At 51.2% G+C, this 16,422-nt stretch overlaps 1 protein-coding gene across 2 annotated transcripts in view; it reads left to right on the top strand.

Moving 5' to 3' along the window:
• The window catches only part of IFT43 (intraflagellar transport 43), an 82,044-nt gene extending 66,240 nt beyond the window's left edge, over positions 1–15,804 (top strand). For both annotated transcript variants that reach the window (XM_077750671.1, XM_077750672.1), the window contains exons 6-9: positions 14,380–14,452; positions 14,729–14,804; positions 15,266–15,328; positions 15,490–15,804. In XM_077750671.1, the coding sequence (XP_077606797.1) occupies positions 14,380–14,452; positions 14,729–14,804; positions 15,266–15,328; positions 15,490–15,609 (332 nt within the window). In that variant the 3' untranslated portion in view covers positions 15,610–15,804. The remainder of the gene's footprint in view (positions 1–14,379; positions 14,453–14,728; positions 14,805–15,265; positions 15,329–15,489) is intronic.
• The last annotated feature ends 618 nt before the right edge of the window (positions 15,805–16,422 follow it).

Genomic DNA, 16,422 nt, shown 5'->3' with positions numbered 1-16,422 from the left:
GGTGGGGGGGGGACTCTGGTAGAGGAGACAGCAGGTGCAAAGTCTTGTCACCTCTCCAACTCCAGAAGTGTTTCCAGCTCCAAAATCCAGCTCTCAGAAAGTGACTCTGGGTAGAATGTGAAGCTTTGAAGATGAACTTTTGGGAAGCACACAAACAGGAGAAGATCTTGTCTTTAAAAGAGATGAATAATATTACGGTTGAAACAACTTCTGAAAATACAATTAGATACAGACTCAAATTTCAAATAATTTGTCTCAAGGTTAAAGTCAAATTAAGAAGAAAGCTGTGAGCCCCCAAAGATGTCTTTCAGTTGTAGAAAGTCTAAAAACAGGAGCTTTAAAAGAAAGGATTAGAGCTTTCTCACATTTAACCATTGCATCTTGGCGTGATCCAGGACCATGGCTGGAATTCTCACGGCCTCTTCCCAGCATCTCACACCGCCCCCCCACCCCACCCCAACCGGAGAAGGCTGTGCTCTTTGCAACTCAGGTCCAGTTTTGACAGAATCGAATACTTCCAAACCTTGGGAATAATAAATCCTTATGGCCAACCAAAAAGTGTTTAATTCCTAAAGGACCAGTGGAGTTGAGTCACTTCTAGCCAGGGGCAAATGGGGACTTAATTCTGTAAGTGTAGCAATCTGGATGATCTGAGAGCTCTGAGTTTAAGGGTAATTGCTCAATTTTCTGTCCATGTCAACAGGGAAAATAGGTAAAAGTGGCTGAACACAGCCGAGCAATGAGACTGGATGAGATGTGAGATGCTGGACTGTCAGTGGAATTAGAAAAATGCCATCTGTAGAGGGCTGTCGTGCCCTCACCTCTGTCTTCCCCTCTCCCTACTCATCACCTCCTCTGGGCGTTCCAACCCTCTTTTGGGCTCTTTCTCACTCCTCGCTTCATCTCCCCCCACCCCCATACTCTGTCCCTTCTGCAAACAGCAGAGCCTCTATGAGCCTAAACAGCTTCAGTGTGGAACAAGAGAAAGTGGAAAAAATTAAGTACAGATAAATTAAAACCCTGACCTCTCAATTCCTTTCTCTTGCTTAGTAAGAACGTTCCATTCAGTTGGCATTCAGCATATGGGACTTCTTATTTGGTTCCCAAACCTACTTCCTTTGCCTCCCTAATCTTTTTAAATGATTACAGCCAGCACTAATTTTTTGATTAAATAATATTGCTTAAAATCTGTTTGTTTTTTCTAAGTTCAGAGTCACTAGGAGTGGACGCTAAGGTCTTCCTGAACCCATGCCTGCCCACCCTTCCCTGACACACGACCAAGCAGGAGCTCCTTTAGCTGAACATTTGCATCACCGTGGCGGGGCGGCAAGTGGGAGGGGGGAGCTCACTGGTGCAAGCATTGGCTGTCATGTCTGTCTGTGTCTCTGTAGATGAGGTAACAAATTTGGGAAAGAAGCCATTTTTTTAAAAAAATTTTTAAGTTTATTTATTTTGAGAGAGAGAATGTGTGAGCAAGAGGGGAAGGGAGAGAAGAGACGGAGAGGGAGAGAATCCCAGGCAGGCTCCTTGAAGAGCCCAATGCAGGGCTCAGCCTCACGCCCTGTGAAATTATGACCTGAACCAAATTAAGAGTTGGACGCTTCACCAACTGAGCCACCCAGGAGCCCCCCTTTAAAATTTTTTTTTTTTTTTTTATGTTTTAGAGGGAGGGAGAGAAAGCCTTAAGCAGGCTCCATGCTCAGCACAGAGCCCAGTCCAGGGCTAGATCCCACAACCTTGGGATCATGACCTGAACCAAAATCAACAGTGGGATGCTCAACCGACTGAGCCACCCAGGCGTCCCCAAGAGAAAAGTCATTCTTGCGGGAAATGGTATTAATTAGTGTTTGTGTCCACCCTGAGCCGGGCCCTGTGCTTTTACCTGCGGTAGCCCCTGCAGCGGCTCTTGGAGGAGACACTGATTATCACCCCTGTAGCAAGGAGGAAGGTGAAGCCTTGGCACGTGAAGTCACTCACGGAAGCCATGTGGCTGTTTAGCAGCAGTGTGCTGGTTCATGTTTGGCCTCCGGCTTTCCAGGGGAGTGAAGCCCTCATGGGTACAGTTTGCCAATTTCTGTGGTGCCAGTATCCCCATCGTGGCCAGTTTCAGGCTCCCAGACCACAGAGCTGGGAAGAGATGGGCAGGAGCACACCAGCAGATCCTGTTTCTACCCTACAGGTACATGAGACAGAAATGATCACTGGAGCCTGGATAAAGTGAAATGTAAAAGTTAGGAAGTCCTGAGTTTTGACTATTTATTGCCTTTGTTTTTAATATAATTTATCTAGTTATAAGGGTATATAACTTAGTCCTTAATGATGTTTATGTGTAACAGCTTGCATGCAGTATTCCTAATAGCTTAGCTGTTGGCTCTCACAGGCCAGCGTGAGCTGCTCCGGCACCCACCGCTAGCTAGTGGGGGTGGAGCTGGTCTTCGTGACGTGAGCATTCTGCTGTCACAGCCTCCCTCGTCCTTGTTAAAGCATCCGGTTGGCTTCTCAACCCTGCTTGTTGGGGGAGCTCGTCTCCACTCCTCTTTCTAGCCCCCTGTTGCAGATCCCCTCCCACCCCGGTTCTCACACTAGCCTGCCGGCCTATGTCCTTGGCTCCGCCGACCCTCTCACGGTCTGGTCTCACCTACCTGAATAGCCCAGGTGACAGGCATACACTGAAGAGACCAGGCCTGCACGGCTCTGGGACATGAAACAGAATCTTTAGGTTTGACTCTCCCGCTCTTGTTATGCTTCGTTTTTCATCAAATCTGTAGAAACCGCGTTTAGCTAATGATTTCTTGTGCCCATGCTGAGTCTTCCAGAGAGGAGACCTTGCGCTCCCCCGGGCTGCAGTAGGTGTATCGGGCTCCCCCGGGCTGCGGCAGGTGTATCGGCTGTTTGGGAAGTCTGTGAGAACGAACCCCATAGGGCTCTGCCTGGGCCTGAAGGGCCACGTTTGGAGCTTTCACCCTAGCCTTCCTCTCTGAAGCGGAGCAGAGGAGACAGACTGACATCACAGAGACATGGACACTTGAGAGACTGCATGGGATGTGCTGGAGCCCCAGCCGAGGGTGCTGAATCGTGGTGTGGGCCAAGGGCGTAATGGGGCCGCAGGTGGGATCTGTGCAGGCTACTTGCATTATAGAAAATGAAATTTATTGCAGTGATTGTAGGTAAGAGATTTGCTGTGCTCGATCTGCAGGCCAAAACTATGGCTGGAATATTTGAAAAGACTCCTCTGTAAGCATATGTGACAGAAAGGGTTGGTTGGTTTTTTAAATATATAGATACACTTCAAGAGATACATTCCTTTTTTTTTTTTAATTTTTAATTTTAACATTTATTTATTTTTGAGAGACAAAGACAGCACATGAGTTGGGGAGGGGCAGGGAGATAGAATCTGAAGCAGGCCCCAGGCTCTAAGCTGTCAGCAAAGAGCCCGACATGGGGCTTGAACTCCCAAATGGTGAGGTCATGACCTGAGCTGAAGTCAGATGCTTCACTGACTAAGCCACCCAGGTGCTCCCATGAGACACATTCTAATGGGTGCCCCAGAATAAGATCGTCTTAGAGATAGAATAGCCCTTACTTGATGATAAGGAAACCTAGGACCAGAGTTGACAAGTAATCGCCTAAGTTCAGCAAATTGGGGGCAGATCTGGGACCCATGTTTCCTGATTTCTAATTGGGTGCACCCTGTAGTACAGCTCTGTGGACCAGGAATCTGGGAACTCCGTTCTTCCTTGATAGGCAGCTAAAGTCACATTCTCGGCAGCAAAAGAAAAGGGGGCGTTAGTAGATATAGACTCTAGAGGTCACAGGGATGGCTTTGCTATTCTTCAGTGTGGACATGGTCAGCACTAGTCCCCAGAGTGAGTGAGACACCAGGGAGGTCACCTGGAACTTGCCAGAGGTTTCTTCAGTGCAGCCAGGGAAATTGTTTTTATTTTTTTATTTTTATTTATTTGGTTTTTTTCAGGAGGTGATTCAAGGTCCCACGACCCTACCCTAGGCAACATATACACCACCGTAGAGTAGGTGTCCACCAATTGACTTCGCAAACATGGGAGAGACTGGTTTGTCATATCCTTTTAGTGTCCCCAAAAGACAGCGGAGTTTTTGAGAACTGAGTTGAGCTTTCAGCAGATCTTAGTTCTGCTTTGTCAGTTCAGTCATGTTCTACCTTACCCCCCATCCAGCTGCAAAGCAGAGCCCGGGGTCTTGATGGGACCTCTCACTCTATTGGCAGAGTTGGGACCAGGTGCTTTATGCCGCTCATGGTGCCCTCTCTAGGTGTCCCCAGACTTTCCAGACTTAACCATCATGAGTGTCTTTACCTGAAACATGATTGACAGTGACTTTTCTGGGTTCTGTTTCCTTGCACACAGCCTGCTTGCATATGTCCATCTGAAGAGGCGGAATGGGAGAATGAAGACAAAAGCCTGGTGGCCATGTGTGCACACATGTTTGTTTGTTTTTTTTAACATTTATTCATTGTTGAGAGAGAGAGATAGAGTGCAAGTGGGGGAGGGGCAGAGAGAGAGAGAGGGAGACACAGAATCCGAAGCAGCTCCAGGCTCTGAGCTATCAGCACAGAGCCTGATGTGGGGCTTGAACCCACGAACTGTGAGATCATGACCTGAGCTGAAGTTGGACACTTAACTGACTGAGCCACCCAGGCACCCTGTGTGCGCACGTGTTTTAAACGAGGCACGTTGTATTAACCTTCCTCCAGGAACGCATACAGAACAGAGAGAAAGCGCTGTCAGCAGTCTGTCGTGCCACATCCAACGTTAAACACTGACAAAAGTAAAAGAGAGCCAGATCTCCCTGAAATCATTATAGACATCAAGGTATTTAATTGGTAGTTCCATGGATTCTGTCCCGGTTGAATACAGGAGACAGGATAGGGCTAGGACAAAACTAATCCCATTTAGTTTTGTGAGACTGTCCAAGAAGTGTCTGCAAGCAGTGTCCCAGCTTTCAGGGACGGGGACTTCACACATGATGAAGGGAGTGACGAATAAGGAATCAAAGGGCCTGAACGCAGCAGACAGGCCCGTATTGCTGAGAGCTACTGCCGGAGGGAGCTTATAGACGGCTCAGATTTTATTTGACCAGAAACAAATAGAGGCTCAGTTTTCTAGGAGCTCTGTCTCAAAAGATGGGACTGTATACATAGGCATCGTGTTCCCTGCATGTACAAAGGCAGGAAGAGTCGTGGAGTTGTTCCCAGTAGACTTTGTAACCAGAACACAGCAAGTTGCGCCCTGGGATATCTGTGGACTGAGTTCTCCCAGACAGACGGCCAGGGTGCATACCGGACAGCTAGGCATCGCGTTGGGGGATGGGAAGGGACAGGTGTGTTTGTCCTTGGAGGTTGGACTTAGCTCACCTCTTAGCCTGCAGGTGGAGAAGTCTTTTCTTTCCAACACATCACACATGGAAATTCGTTTCTAAGAAGGATTAGGGATAGTAGAAATCTAGGGGAAAGGTAATGGGGGACTGACTCTTACCCCAGTAAGAGATGAACTCGATATGGCCAAATGGTAGATCTTCCTCTGTAGCTTTGGGTTCTGCCAGCTTCCTAAAAGTTCACAGATGTTCGGGTGTGTGTGTGTGTGTGTGTGTGTGTGTGTGTACTCGTCTGTATGTACGCACACAGGAGGACAGATACTGGGAATGTGATTTCCTAAGTCCATAAGTGTGGTTGACGGACTAGGTTTACCTAAAAGACCCTTTAAGAGAAAGCTCTTGAAAGATGATTACAGAATTGAGACACCATCATTTAAAAGTGCCCGAGGCAAACGCCTTTGAAAATTGCAGCAGCGGAGGGACAGAGAAAGAGCCACGCAGCCCTTGATTGTTGCGCTGTTCCCTCAGGACCCGTTCTCCCCCTCCCCCTCCGTTTCTCATCTGATAAGAGAGAGAGCAGCACTAAGACTCCTCATCTATCTTATGAAAATCCGATTCGGAATGGCTGTGATCAAAACCAGCTGGCTGTCACCAGCAGTGGCCTCGCGCGGAGGGAACCGCTCAGAAGCGTTCCGTATGTGGGAGTGTCACGGGTGGCACTGATCAAAGTGGCATTTTTTTAATAAATATATATAAGGAAAAATACAAAACCTAAGGATTTAGAATAAGAGCAGTGTAGTTTGTCTTGTTTTTTTCAACGTAACACGAAGAGGATGAAATAGAATCAGATATGCCTGGTTTCTAACGTCCGTACTTCCACGGGCAGCTCTGAGAAGGCGCTCTGTGTCACGTTAATACTGTATCACTCTGCTCGGGCCGTACTGAAGAGAGTGGAAAGTTCCTCAGTTTCCATTCCTTCCAGCCACTTTCTCCTCGTCGCTTTTAAAGTCCTTTACCCCTCCTTGTCCTCAGCACATCTCTACAGATCAAAGCTGGAAGCACCAGCAAAAGCTCCGCAAGCTAATAGACTGGCTAGACAGTGTTCTTCTTCATCGTCCTTCATTTCCTTCAGCTGTCAGTGACCAGTGGGTATGACCTTCCCTCGGCGGGTGGCAGGGGGTCCTCCCCCTATCAGGCTCCTGGGCAGAATGAGGTCTTTCTCCATAGAGAGCCCTTGTGGGGGTGCCCGTCTCATGAGTACTACCTTCGAGTTGCTCAAAAGGCTCCATCTTGTAAGCACACGGTGGACGTGGGTGGGGAGACGCGGCAGGTCTCGTCCTGGGGTGTTGCGTTCGTGGCTCCTGTGCTCCCACCCCTCTGTGGGGGCCGTAACGTGGCCCCAGAGGGCCAGCTCCCACACGCCACGAGAGCTGTGTTGCTACTCTTCGCGAAGCGCCCCCGCTGTCCATGTTCCAGCCGGCACCATAGTGTGCTGAGGCCTGGTTTCTCTCAGAAACTAAAGTCAGTCCAACACTCCATCGCCCAACCATCGTCTGCCAGGAGAGTCCCCACAGCTCGGGGGGCCGTGAGGAGCAAGCCGCCCTTTCGTTCTTCATAAGGTCTGTGATCTCCTTGCCCAGCGACACTAAGAGAGAGATAGTTCGACAGGAATGTGGAGGCCTTTCAACATGCGGGACACAGGTGAGCCCACCCCCTCCCCACAGGCTGGCACCTCAGCACCTCAAGACCTCTTTTCTTTCAGGCTCTGTCACACGCTTCCCTGGGGACCTGCTCGCGCACTGCTCCAGAGCACACATTGGCTCCGCCGCATAATTCTCAGCGTTTGAGGTGTGGGTCTTTAGCCAGCACCCCGGTTTCCAGACTTTTCTCCCATGTCCCTTGCCTCTCTCGTCTCCTGCCTTTGATCAGGTGAAGTCATAAGGGATAGGTCTTCGTAAAGCGGACCTGCCGGGGACCCACAGATGCGTTTCTGCCCCCTGAACCCTGAGTCGGGGAGTGCGGGGGACCGATGGTCGTGGGGCCCAGGCTCGCTCAGGAGCTCCTCTGAGACCATCTCTTTCTCTCGTTCCTTCGGGTGTTTGAAGCCTGTTGCCTCCTGCTTTCCCCTTTTCTTCTCCCTTTTAAAAAAATTCTCCATTTTTTCGCTTAGAAAAAAATTATTTATACGATTGAGATCCACTAATTAAAGCCATTTTCTGGTATTTGGTTACTGGAGCGTTTGATGTCTCTGACAAGACCATGAAATGCACAGAGTGTCCACAGGGACAGAATTTGCTGAACACGGCTCTTTGTAAATGAGGGGACACAGTGTCGCAGCAGCTCATGAATATGGAACGCCCATGATGCCACCTCAGTGGACTTGGGAACACAGATGAATCCTGTCATGTGCTAAATGAGACCAATTTCTTTCACTTAACTTCATCTTCAATCAGACCTTCTTCCATTTGCCTGTTTAAAATTCCCCATACGTGATGCAGAAGGTAACAGCTTTCAGTAAAACAAAGTTTTGCAGCTGCAGAGGAAAATTATAATGATCTCTGGCTTCCAGTTACCGTCTCCCAAAAACGTGGACGTTGTTTCACTTAAGAACTCCGCTGGAGTCTTTTTGACTCTGGGCCCAGAATTAGGGGTTGGATGGACCACTTTCTCTGGGGTGTTCTTAAGCAGTGTGTCCAGATCCCCTTCATGTGGATTGGATGTGGAGCTTGGGTATGGATGGTGGAGGTAAGCCGTTAAGAGCCTGTGGGTGCCGGGCGGTGCCCAGGGTGCTGAGTGGGAGAGCAGCTCAGGGAAGAGATTGCATGTAACCAAGCAGGGCCTTTGCCAGCAGGGGCTCCGTTAGTGGATGAAGTTAGAGGGACAGATGTCATCGGAAGGGACCCAGCAGAACCTGGCAAGGTAGACCAACCAAGTATCATTTACTAAGATGTCAAGGTGAGAGGGTGCTAGAGGTGTAGAAGAGACTTTCATGGAGCTCTCCAGAAACCCATGTGGATGCTACCAGGAAATCCCATTCAGAAATCTCCCACCAAGAAAATTGGCAAAAACCTCAAGGGACAGAGAGGAGGGGCTTCAGGGTGGGACCCAGGGTCCGGATTAGGGTCCCTGCTTGGTTCTCTCCTTCCTGCAGGACGTAGCCTTTTATCCTGGTTAGAGTCTGAGTCACGTGCAGAGTGTGCACTGCTTGCTCAGTCCAGTCTTCGAAAACTACTTTCTGTTCCATTTGTACCGAAAGAGGCCAATGACGTCGGGGTTGGAATGCAGGCTATCTCGCACCGCACCGCACCGCACCACACCGCACCGCACCGCACCGCAGAGATCTGGAGCCAGCTTTATTGGAAGAGGCAGGCTGGCTTCTTCCTGTCAGGCCACCGGGGCTGAAAAGGAGCCCTCTGGGACTTCACTGGGTAGTTAGCTTTTTAGTGTGCGCGTGTGATGATATTATCCACAACGAACGTGTGTCAGGGCGAATGGCAGCTTCTCACATCTTTGAAACCAGTTGTGGTCGGTCCTGCTGGTTGTTCCCACATGTTTTGATTATCTATTTAAGCACCCCTCACTTCTGTGGTCTCATCTGGTAGTTGGTTTGTTGGGTAGGCCTGTGGCTGTCTGGTGTTCTGGTATCGTAGTGAGTTGCCCATTTGGCAGTCTCTCTGCAATAACTTCTCAGCGTTGTTGCTGTGCACTAACAGACCGTTACTGGGGGCTTCTAGAAGGTGGGGCCCTGGAGGGGGGCACTCCAGAAATCCAGAGAGAAGGAAACACAGGTTAGTGAAGAGCGGCGTGACCCAGCCTTGGAGTGGGAGCCCCGTGGTCCATACTGCCATGACATGAATGACTCTTCCTCTGTAATTTTGTGCCCACTCACCCACTGTTTCCTGTGCAGACATAGGCCCTTCCCAGCTAGACCTTGAGGCATCAAGTGAGACAGGACTTCTGCTATGGTGTCATCAAGTCCAGGAAGTATCCAAGGACAGTGCTTGGTTGTTCATAGACAACTGTGGACTCAGTAGCATTTAGGCTTTAATTGGAACGAAACAGATCGACGTGGCTCTTCCCTGTAAGTGACTTTCAGATTGGAGGAGAATCTGTTGATTCAGTTCTGTTCAGTTGTCCCTTGGTTTGCTGGTCCTTGGGAATGCAGAAGTGACTGGGACCTGCTCTCCGCCCTCTGCTAGTGGGCCATCTAGGGGGCAGACCTAAGACAAATTTCCCGTATTCTACCCACTACAAGGTAGTGAGGTCTACCCCTCGTGGCCTCTACTTGTTGGATTCCAAGGTGAGTCACAAAGGAAGGGATGTACATTTTCCTGATTCTGCTTGTATGATTATTTTTTTAATGTATGGTCCCTCCTTTGCCACTTCGCTATGCTTCATCAATCTTGGTTTTCCCCTCATGTGCCCTAGAAGGGTCTTGTGTATGGCAGACACCCAGTCCGTGTCTCCTGGCTGGTTGATGCAGATCCTTCCTCACCTGGCACCGGGTGCCCTCTCCCCTGCCGCACCCCACCTCACTCTCCCCCGGCCCCTGGGCCGACCACACTGGCCTTTTTCCACTTTTCTCAGTGCCGTGAGATACTTCTCACCTCACAGCGCCTTTGTGCCTGCCGCCCCTGCCTGCTTTAATCCTGTCTGTCCTTCGGCTTTGAGCTGCATCGTCCCTAATTCAGAGACCTTCCCCAACTCCCCACCCCACCTTCCAAAGTTCTAAATGAGATCTTCTCTGAACCAGATTAAATACATTATGGGGTACCCATTCAATAGAATCCTAGGTGGCCATTTAAAAGAATAAGATTTCTCAGTACACTTATTGATAAGAGAAGAGAAAGCAAGTTGCAGAACAATGTGTGTGTGAAGTGATCCCGCTCGGAAACATTTTTTAAAGGACATACATGCTGCGGTATGCGTGCGTTCTTTTCAGTAAATACGAGAAATTGTTAATAGCCCCTCTAGGGAGACAGACTGGGCTCACGTGAGAAAAGGAAGATTTTTTCCTTTTAGGCTTTTCTGGCGCATTCAGATTGTTACCACGTATGATATTTTACATTAAGAAAATAAGACAATTAGTTGTTTCGGCCCTCGCATTTTCCAGCACTCCAGGAAGACAAGGACTGTTTAATCGGCTGTCGTTACTGGCACTGCGTGGCGTGGCACCTTTCAGATAGCAGATGCTCAGGCAGTGTTCCTTGAATGGATGGACGGATGAACGAATAAGCTGACAAATGCAGTTTCCCCACGTGTGGCTAACCGGGTGACACGTAGGGCAGACAGGCAGGTTGAATAAGCAGGAGAGAAGGCCAACAGGAGAGGCGGGGAGCAAGTGCAAAGAGCAAAGAAAACCCGTTCAGTTTAAGCAGTCGGAGCTGGGAAGGAGAGAAGCACGTAATGGTGGCCTGTGTGTGGGCGGCAGTCTGGGTGGGATGAAGGATGAGGGCCCCTATTCTGGCACTTGGAGGCTTCAGAGCCCTCCTGCCTTGCTCCCCTTTTTCTGAGACTGTTCAAGGTGCTCAGTGACTTCCATGAGGCAAGTTTAATAAGCGGGCCGCAGGGAGGAGTCCCCAGGGCTCCAGCGTCGGTGTGCTCTTTCCATTCCTTTCCATTTGGCCTTGCTGGAGGGAAGTAGCAAGCCAGGGCATATGGTGAGGGAGAGACTTAGCTTATTTGTAGTGATTGGAATCAAGAGAACTACCCAGAACAGAGGACGTTGAGTCTTAGAGTAAAAGCTGTCCAGACTCCGTTCTAGGAGTGCCTTTGAAGGCACCATTCATTTGCCAAGAAAGCACGAGTGGGCGAGGATGAGCTCACGGATTGTAGTTGGATGGGAGCTAGAAGTCTGGCACTGTCATTGATGATCTTGTGCCAACTGCTTAATCTTCCTGAGCCTCACTCTTCCCACCTGCAAAATGGGCAAGAGTAAATGAGAAGATGAAGGTAGAGCATAGAGTTTCTCTCCAGGCTCAGCACTTTATCTGTTAAATGAATAAGAATGGTTCTAGACTGTTTATTATGCAGCGAGCACAGTGTTCAGCACTTTGTAAAGATGATTGCATTTGATGCTTATAGCCACCATATGTGGTAGGTGTAATTCCCCATTCTACAGAGGAAACAACTGAGGCACAGAGGAGAGGCACACAGCGGGGAGGTGAGGCAGCCGGCCGGCCTGCCTCAAGAGCCCACGTCTTAACCACGAGATGGACTTCCTCCCCACGTTCTTAACCCACTCACTGTTTCTATTCAGGTTCTTCTTAGCAGCGTAGAAGAACAGGAGAATAAAGTTAATAGAACCATTACATTTTTCGAAGTAGCATAGGTTTTCAGCAGTGCTAGAGCAGACCCCTAGAGCCCTCCTACTGCCTCTGTTAAAATCGTGAGCTTTCTATTTTATTAATTCTTTTTATTTGAGCACAGCTGATAAACAGTGTTCCATTAGTAACATTCTGAGAGTTAAACTTGAGGTCCCGAACCAGACTGGGTCATCGGTCCAGACCTGCAGGCCAAGCAGCCCTGACTGAGAATTCCCTGTATGTAATTTTGCAAAGAAGCAGATTTCTCAAGTCCATTTTCTGAAATTGTCTAGGTGAGAGGTGGGGAAGGTGGGGTGGGAAGGAGAGAGGCAGAACAAACATTCCCAAGAACAAATTACATACACTTGACTGTGACAGCACATCAGGAACCGTAAAATTGTGAAGTTCTTTGAAGTTTGCCCAAAACCCGCTCCACGGCCACCTGTTCCATGGGGGCCGGGAGTTGGACGGCCCGACTCTGCTGCGACGGCTCAAGCTGTCACCGCACCGGAATGTTCCAGCTTGCCTTGGCCTGGCTGTCATCGCTGGCGCTGTCCCACTCAGGCGGTTCACCGGGTTCTGTTGGGCACCAGGCTTCCAATTAGAGAGAAATCCCACTGTGTGGCCAGCCTCACCAGTGCCACTCTGAGAGGCCCCTTCGCCAAGGCCCGGGCTGACCTCTGATCTGTCACAGATGGGCCAGCCCCACACTCCTTCGTGCGCATGTGGAGGAGGGGGGTGGGGATGAGGAGGGAAGCCCAGGAGGGGTCGGAGTGGACATTGGGCAGAAGTACGGTTCCTCAGAGCCGGGAGGGGCTGGGCAGAGCTGACAGGACCCAAATGCTAACGCTGTGGAGGGAGAGGGGACTTTGGGAAGACACCGTCCTGAGCCCTAAGCCCAGCGTGGGGCCTCCTCTTACCACCTTCTGAATATTCATCTCAGGCTGGACTCCACACCAGAGGCGAGCCAGGCACAGCTAACTGGCTCGCTCCAAAACTGTCACGGTGCTGATGGCACATGGCACAGCCAGCCTCCTCCCTGCCCCGCCGCTCGGCCCAGGCTCAGGGACAGCGCTGTCAGCGGCTCTCACCGTGGACGGTATTAATCACGCAGAGCGAGAGGGAACAAGAAGGCTGAATTCCTATTAGCATTAGAGATAGAATCTTAGAGGACTCCATGTCTAATTCTTCAGCAGGATGGAGAGATAGAATCTAAGCCCTCCACAGCTGCTTTCTGGACAGAGGACTTGCTGAACACAGGCCACTGTTTTGGGGGTGGTGTGCAAGTGTGCTTTATTTCCCTTTCGGCCATTCCTTTTCCAAAGCTCTCCTTATCTTTGTAACCGCTCTCTTTCTCTCATGGTCTTATTTTCTGTGCCTCTGTTTCTCCCTCGCATACCTCCTCCCTCTCTTACCAGGTTTGGCATCTGTAACTCTGCCGTCGGAGACGGTAATAAAGACACAAGGCTCAGAGCTGACATTTATACACTCAGGCTTAGCTGGACTAGAGCAATTGCAGAGTCTAAATAATGAATAGCCTGGAAGTGGCCGAAGGGTCTTTCCCCGTTCTTGGAATGCCTCGGCATCTCTCTTAAACATAAAATCGAATTCAGTCCATGAGAGCAAACACAAAGGGTTTCTTCACTATTCTGTCCTCGCTGGAATGTTTTCCTCCTTGTAAGGCTCGCAGTCGGATTGGAAATTCTAGGATTGGGCCTCTCCACTTGGCCTTTTGTCCTGCCCTTCCCCCTCTTTTTTTCACTCTGACTGCTTGAAACAAAGAAAACCCCTCATCCAGTCAGTGAGTGATGCTCATTTGGAAAAGAAGACACTTCTTTAGGGCGTTAGGTTGTCCCCAGGACAAGATGGGCTGTTTTCGGCAAGTCACCGCTTGCTTCTCTCCGCTTCTCTGCTTGCGTGACTCTGTTTGACTCATGAATGAGATGGCCTCCTGTCTCCTCCTGTGTCTGGACATCTGTCTCACACAGAGAGTTTGAAGAAGGGAAATCTCCACGACCCAGCAAGAGAAGTGTCACCTTTAGAATCGGCATTCTTTATTACCTCGAACCTGGCAAGTGGAGACTGAGCCCTGGGAACCCGTTCATCTCCTTAGGTGTAAAAATGTCCTTCGGAGTCAGGCTCAGGGCCATGGCGGCCGTGAGGATTGCAGGGATTACGACGAGCTAATGCACGTGTGGCCCTCGATCATGAGACGGTGTGCTCACAGTGACATCCACCTCATGACACCACCTTCTCAGGAACTCTGTCTCTGGGCATGCCAGAGTCATCCACCGGCTCCTCCAACGTAAACTTCCCCAAGTACAGTCTGGGACTCTCTTCCCATTTCTTTACATTTCTCCTCAGGAGATCCATTCCGAGGGCTCCTAGCCTGGAGCGTATATCAGGATCACCAAAGAAATCTTAGGAAAAAGTACAGAGTCCTGAGCCCCACTCAGGAGGTTCTAAGCCACAGATGGCTGGGGGAAGGCCTGGGATTCAGAAATTGTGTAAGGCCACCTTCGGTTTCATGCACAGCTCTAGTTCGGTACCGCAGCCCTAGACTGGGGACTCCCGGAGGCCAGAGGCTGTCCGAGCGTCCGTTCTCCCACCGGCCCCCAGCCCCACCTGGCAACAGCAGGCACGCTGAAGGTGGTAAATCCATAGAGAGGCGGGCGAGAACCCTCCCTAATCGTGCCGTCGACAGTTCTGCCTCCTCTCGTTGCAGATATCCCTGTTATTCCAGACCTGGAAGAAGTGCAGGAAGAAGACTTTGTCTTGCAAATGGCAGCCCCTCCCAGGTACATCCTGTTGGGTGTTAAGTCAGTGGGGACAGAGAAATGTGAATTAATACATGCCGAATACCGAGTACAGCGGGGCTGCCCTCCCCCCCACCCCCCCAGTGGAGATGGGATGCTTCCCGTGACGGCTCCTGCCCGCATTCCTGTTTTACTAAGCGCATTCTTCCCACTCTGCTCCTTCCTCGCTGCCTAGGAGGCTCTGGGGATGGAGGCCCGGCGGCATGCCGGGAACCCATCCTGCCTGGGGTTCCTCCTCACCTTCTCTCATCCCTCCAGCATCCAGGTCAACAGGGTGATGACCTACCGCGACCTGGACAATGACCTCATGAAGTACGCAGCCTTTCAGACCTTGGTGAGTGCGGCCGCTTTTGCACAGAGGGGCGGGCTCCGGGCAGCACCTCCTCCGTGCGTCTCTGGGGCTGCCTGGTGACAGTCCCTTTGCCAGAGTCATTACCCTCGGCTATTACAGCCTCCCTGCAGCCCGGCCTGTCCCGTGTCTCCCGGGGCCGGGCTCCCAGCTGCCTCCCTGGCTGCCCCCTGGCATCAGCAGACACCGCGGCCCTCAGACCCGCCCTCTTGGTGTGCGCCTTCCTGCAAAGAATGTCCAGCCTGTAGGAGGCTGCGGTGCCCCGTTTCCACAGTGGCCGCGCAGCCCACCCACACGTTTACTCTTTTGAAGGCTTTTCTGCCGGCCTCCAGCTGGGAAGTTCCACCACACACTGCCTGACGCTCCTCCTCTTGCGAGACACAGGTGCCTGGAGGGCCCCTGGGAAACACTAGCTGGTTTGTCTGGTTGGTTGTTTGCATCCACAGGATGGAGAGATTGACCTGAAGCTCCTCACCAAGGTCCTCGCGCCGGAGCACGAGGTCCGAGAGGTCAGTAGCAGTGGAAGCGCCCTCCTCCGGGCCGCGTCGTCCCTCCGACCAGCATGAGCTCTGCCTCCCCGAGGCCCACGGGTGGCGGGGGGTTGGGGGGGTGGCTGTGACCGAGGGGAGAGGCCTTCCCTCGTCTTACCCAGTGCTGCATCTCTGGGCAGGATGACGTCGGCTGGGACTGGGACCGTCTGTACACCGAGGTGTCCTCAGAGCTCCTCACCGAGTGGGACCTGCTGCAGGCAGAGAAGGAGGAGCCCGTGGGGCAGCCTGCGCGCCCCTGAGCCCTCATGGTCAGCACACTGCTCTCCCCTCACAGAGTCGTTTCCGCTTCGGACTTGGAAAAACCGGGACTAGCCTTCGACTAGCGAAGCTTGCGAGCAGCTTAGAATTTTTGTATGGAATATTTTGTAATAAAAATACTTATTTTCAGTAGACATGTTGGAACATTCCATTGTAATAAATGGCTTTATTCTGTGGCCCACCTCTTCCTCTTCTTTCCAGCAGCCTCTTGGAAAGCTTCGTCAAGAGTGAAGGAGGGCAGCTTTTAAACAGTCTGACAGGTATGCTCCCCGCTGTCAAAGAGCAGGAGGGAAAGCTAGACTCAGGGGGAGAGGAATGGGGCTCCTTCTAGAAGGCATTCGGTTCACAGAGGCCACCGCATTTCCTGGGAGTGGCTGTCCACTTGGAAGCACCTGGAGGCAGGGGTATGGGAGGCTGCAGGCCGCTCCCTCCTGGGGTCCGGAGAGGGCCTGGCAAGGCACCTTTCTCACTGCGCTCACTCAGTTACCTTAGTGAAATTTTACTGCCTCCTTCATGCGCCAGGCAGCCTAGCTGAGGAGACAGCAAGAGGTGGGTGTGCCGAGGTGACCCATTTCTCACAGCAGGACTTAGGGGCTGTCCTCACAGCACCCCCCTTTCTCCTTCCTGCAGCTCGGGCCTGGGGCTCCCCAGACGTGCCCTTCCCTTCCACCACCGGCTCCCAGAGCCTCAATGCTAGCTCTCATCAGAAGCGGCCGGCTTGCCCGCCCTGAGCACCCCACAGAAGCACTCCCTCGCGGAGCCTGGGACCCCCTCTCACCTTTCCCATATGTAGC

Source organism: Crocuta crocuta, unplaced genomic scaffold (assembly GCF_008692635.1).
Source record: "Crocuta crocuta isolate KB4526 unplaced genomic scaffold, BGI_CrCroc_1.0 scaffold186, whole genome shotgun sequence".
Lineage (NCBI taxonomy): Eukaryota > Metazoa > Chordata > Mammalia > Carnivora > Hyaenidae > Crocuta > Crocuta crocuta.
Note: the sequence above shows the minus strand (reverse complement) of the source record. Positions and strands in the feature narration are given on the sequence as shown.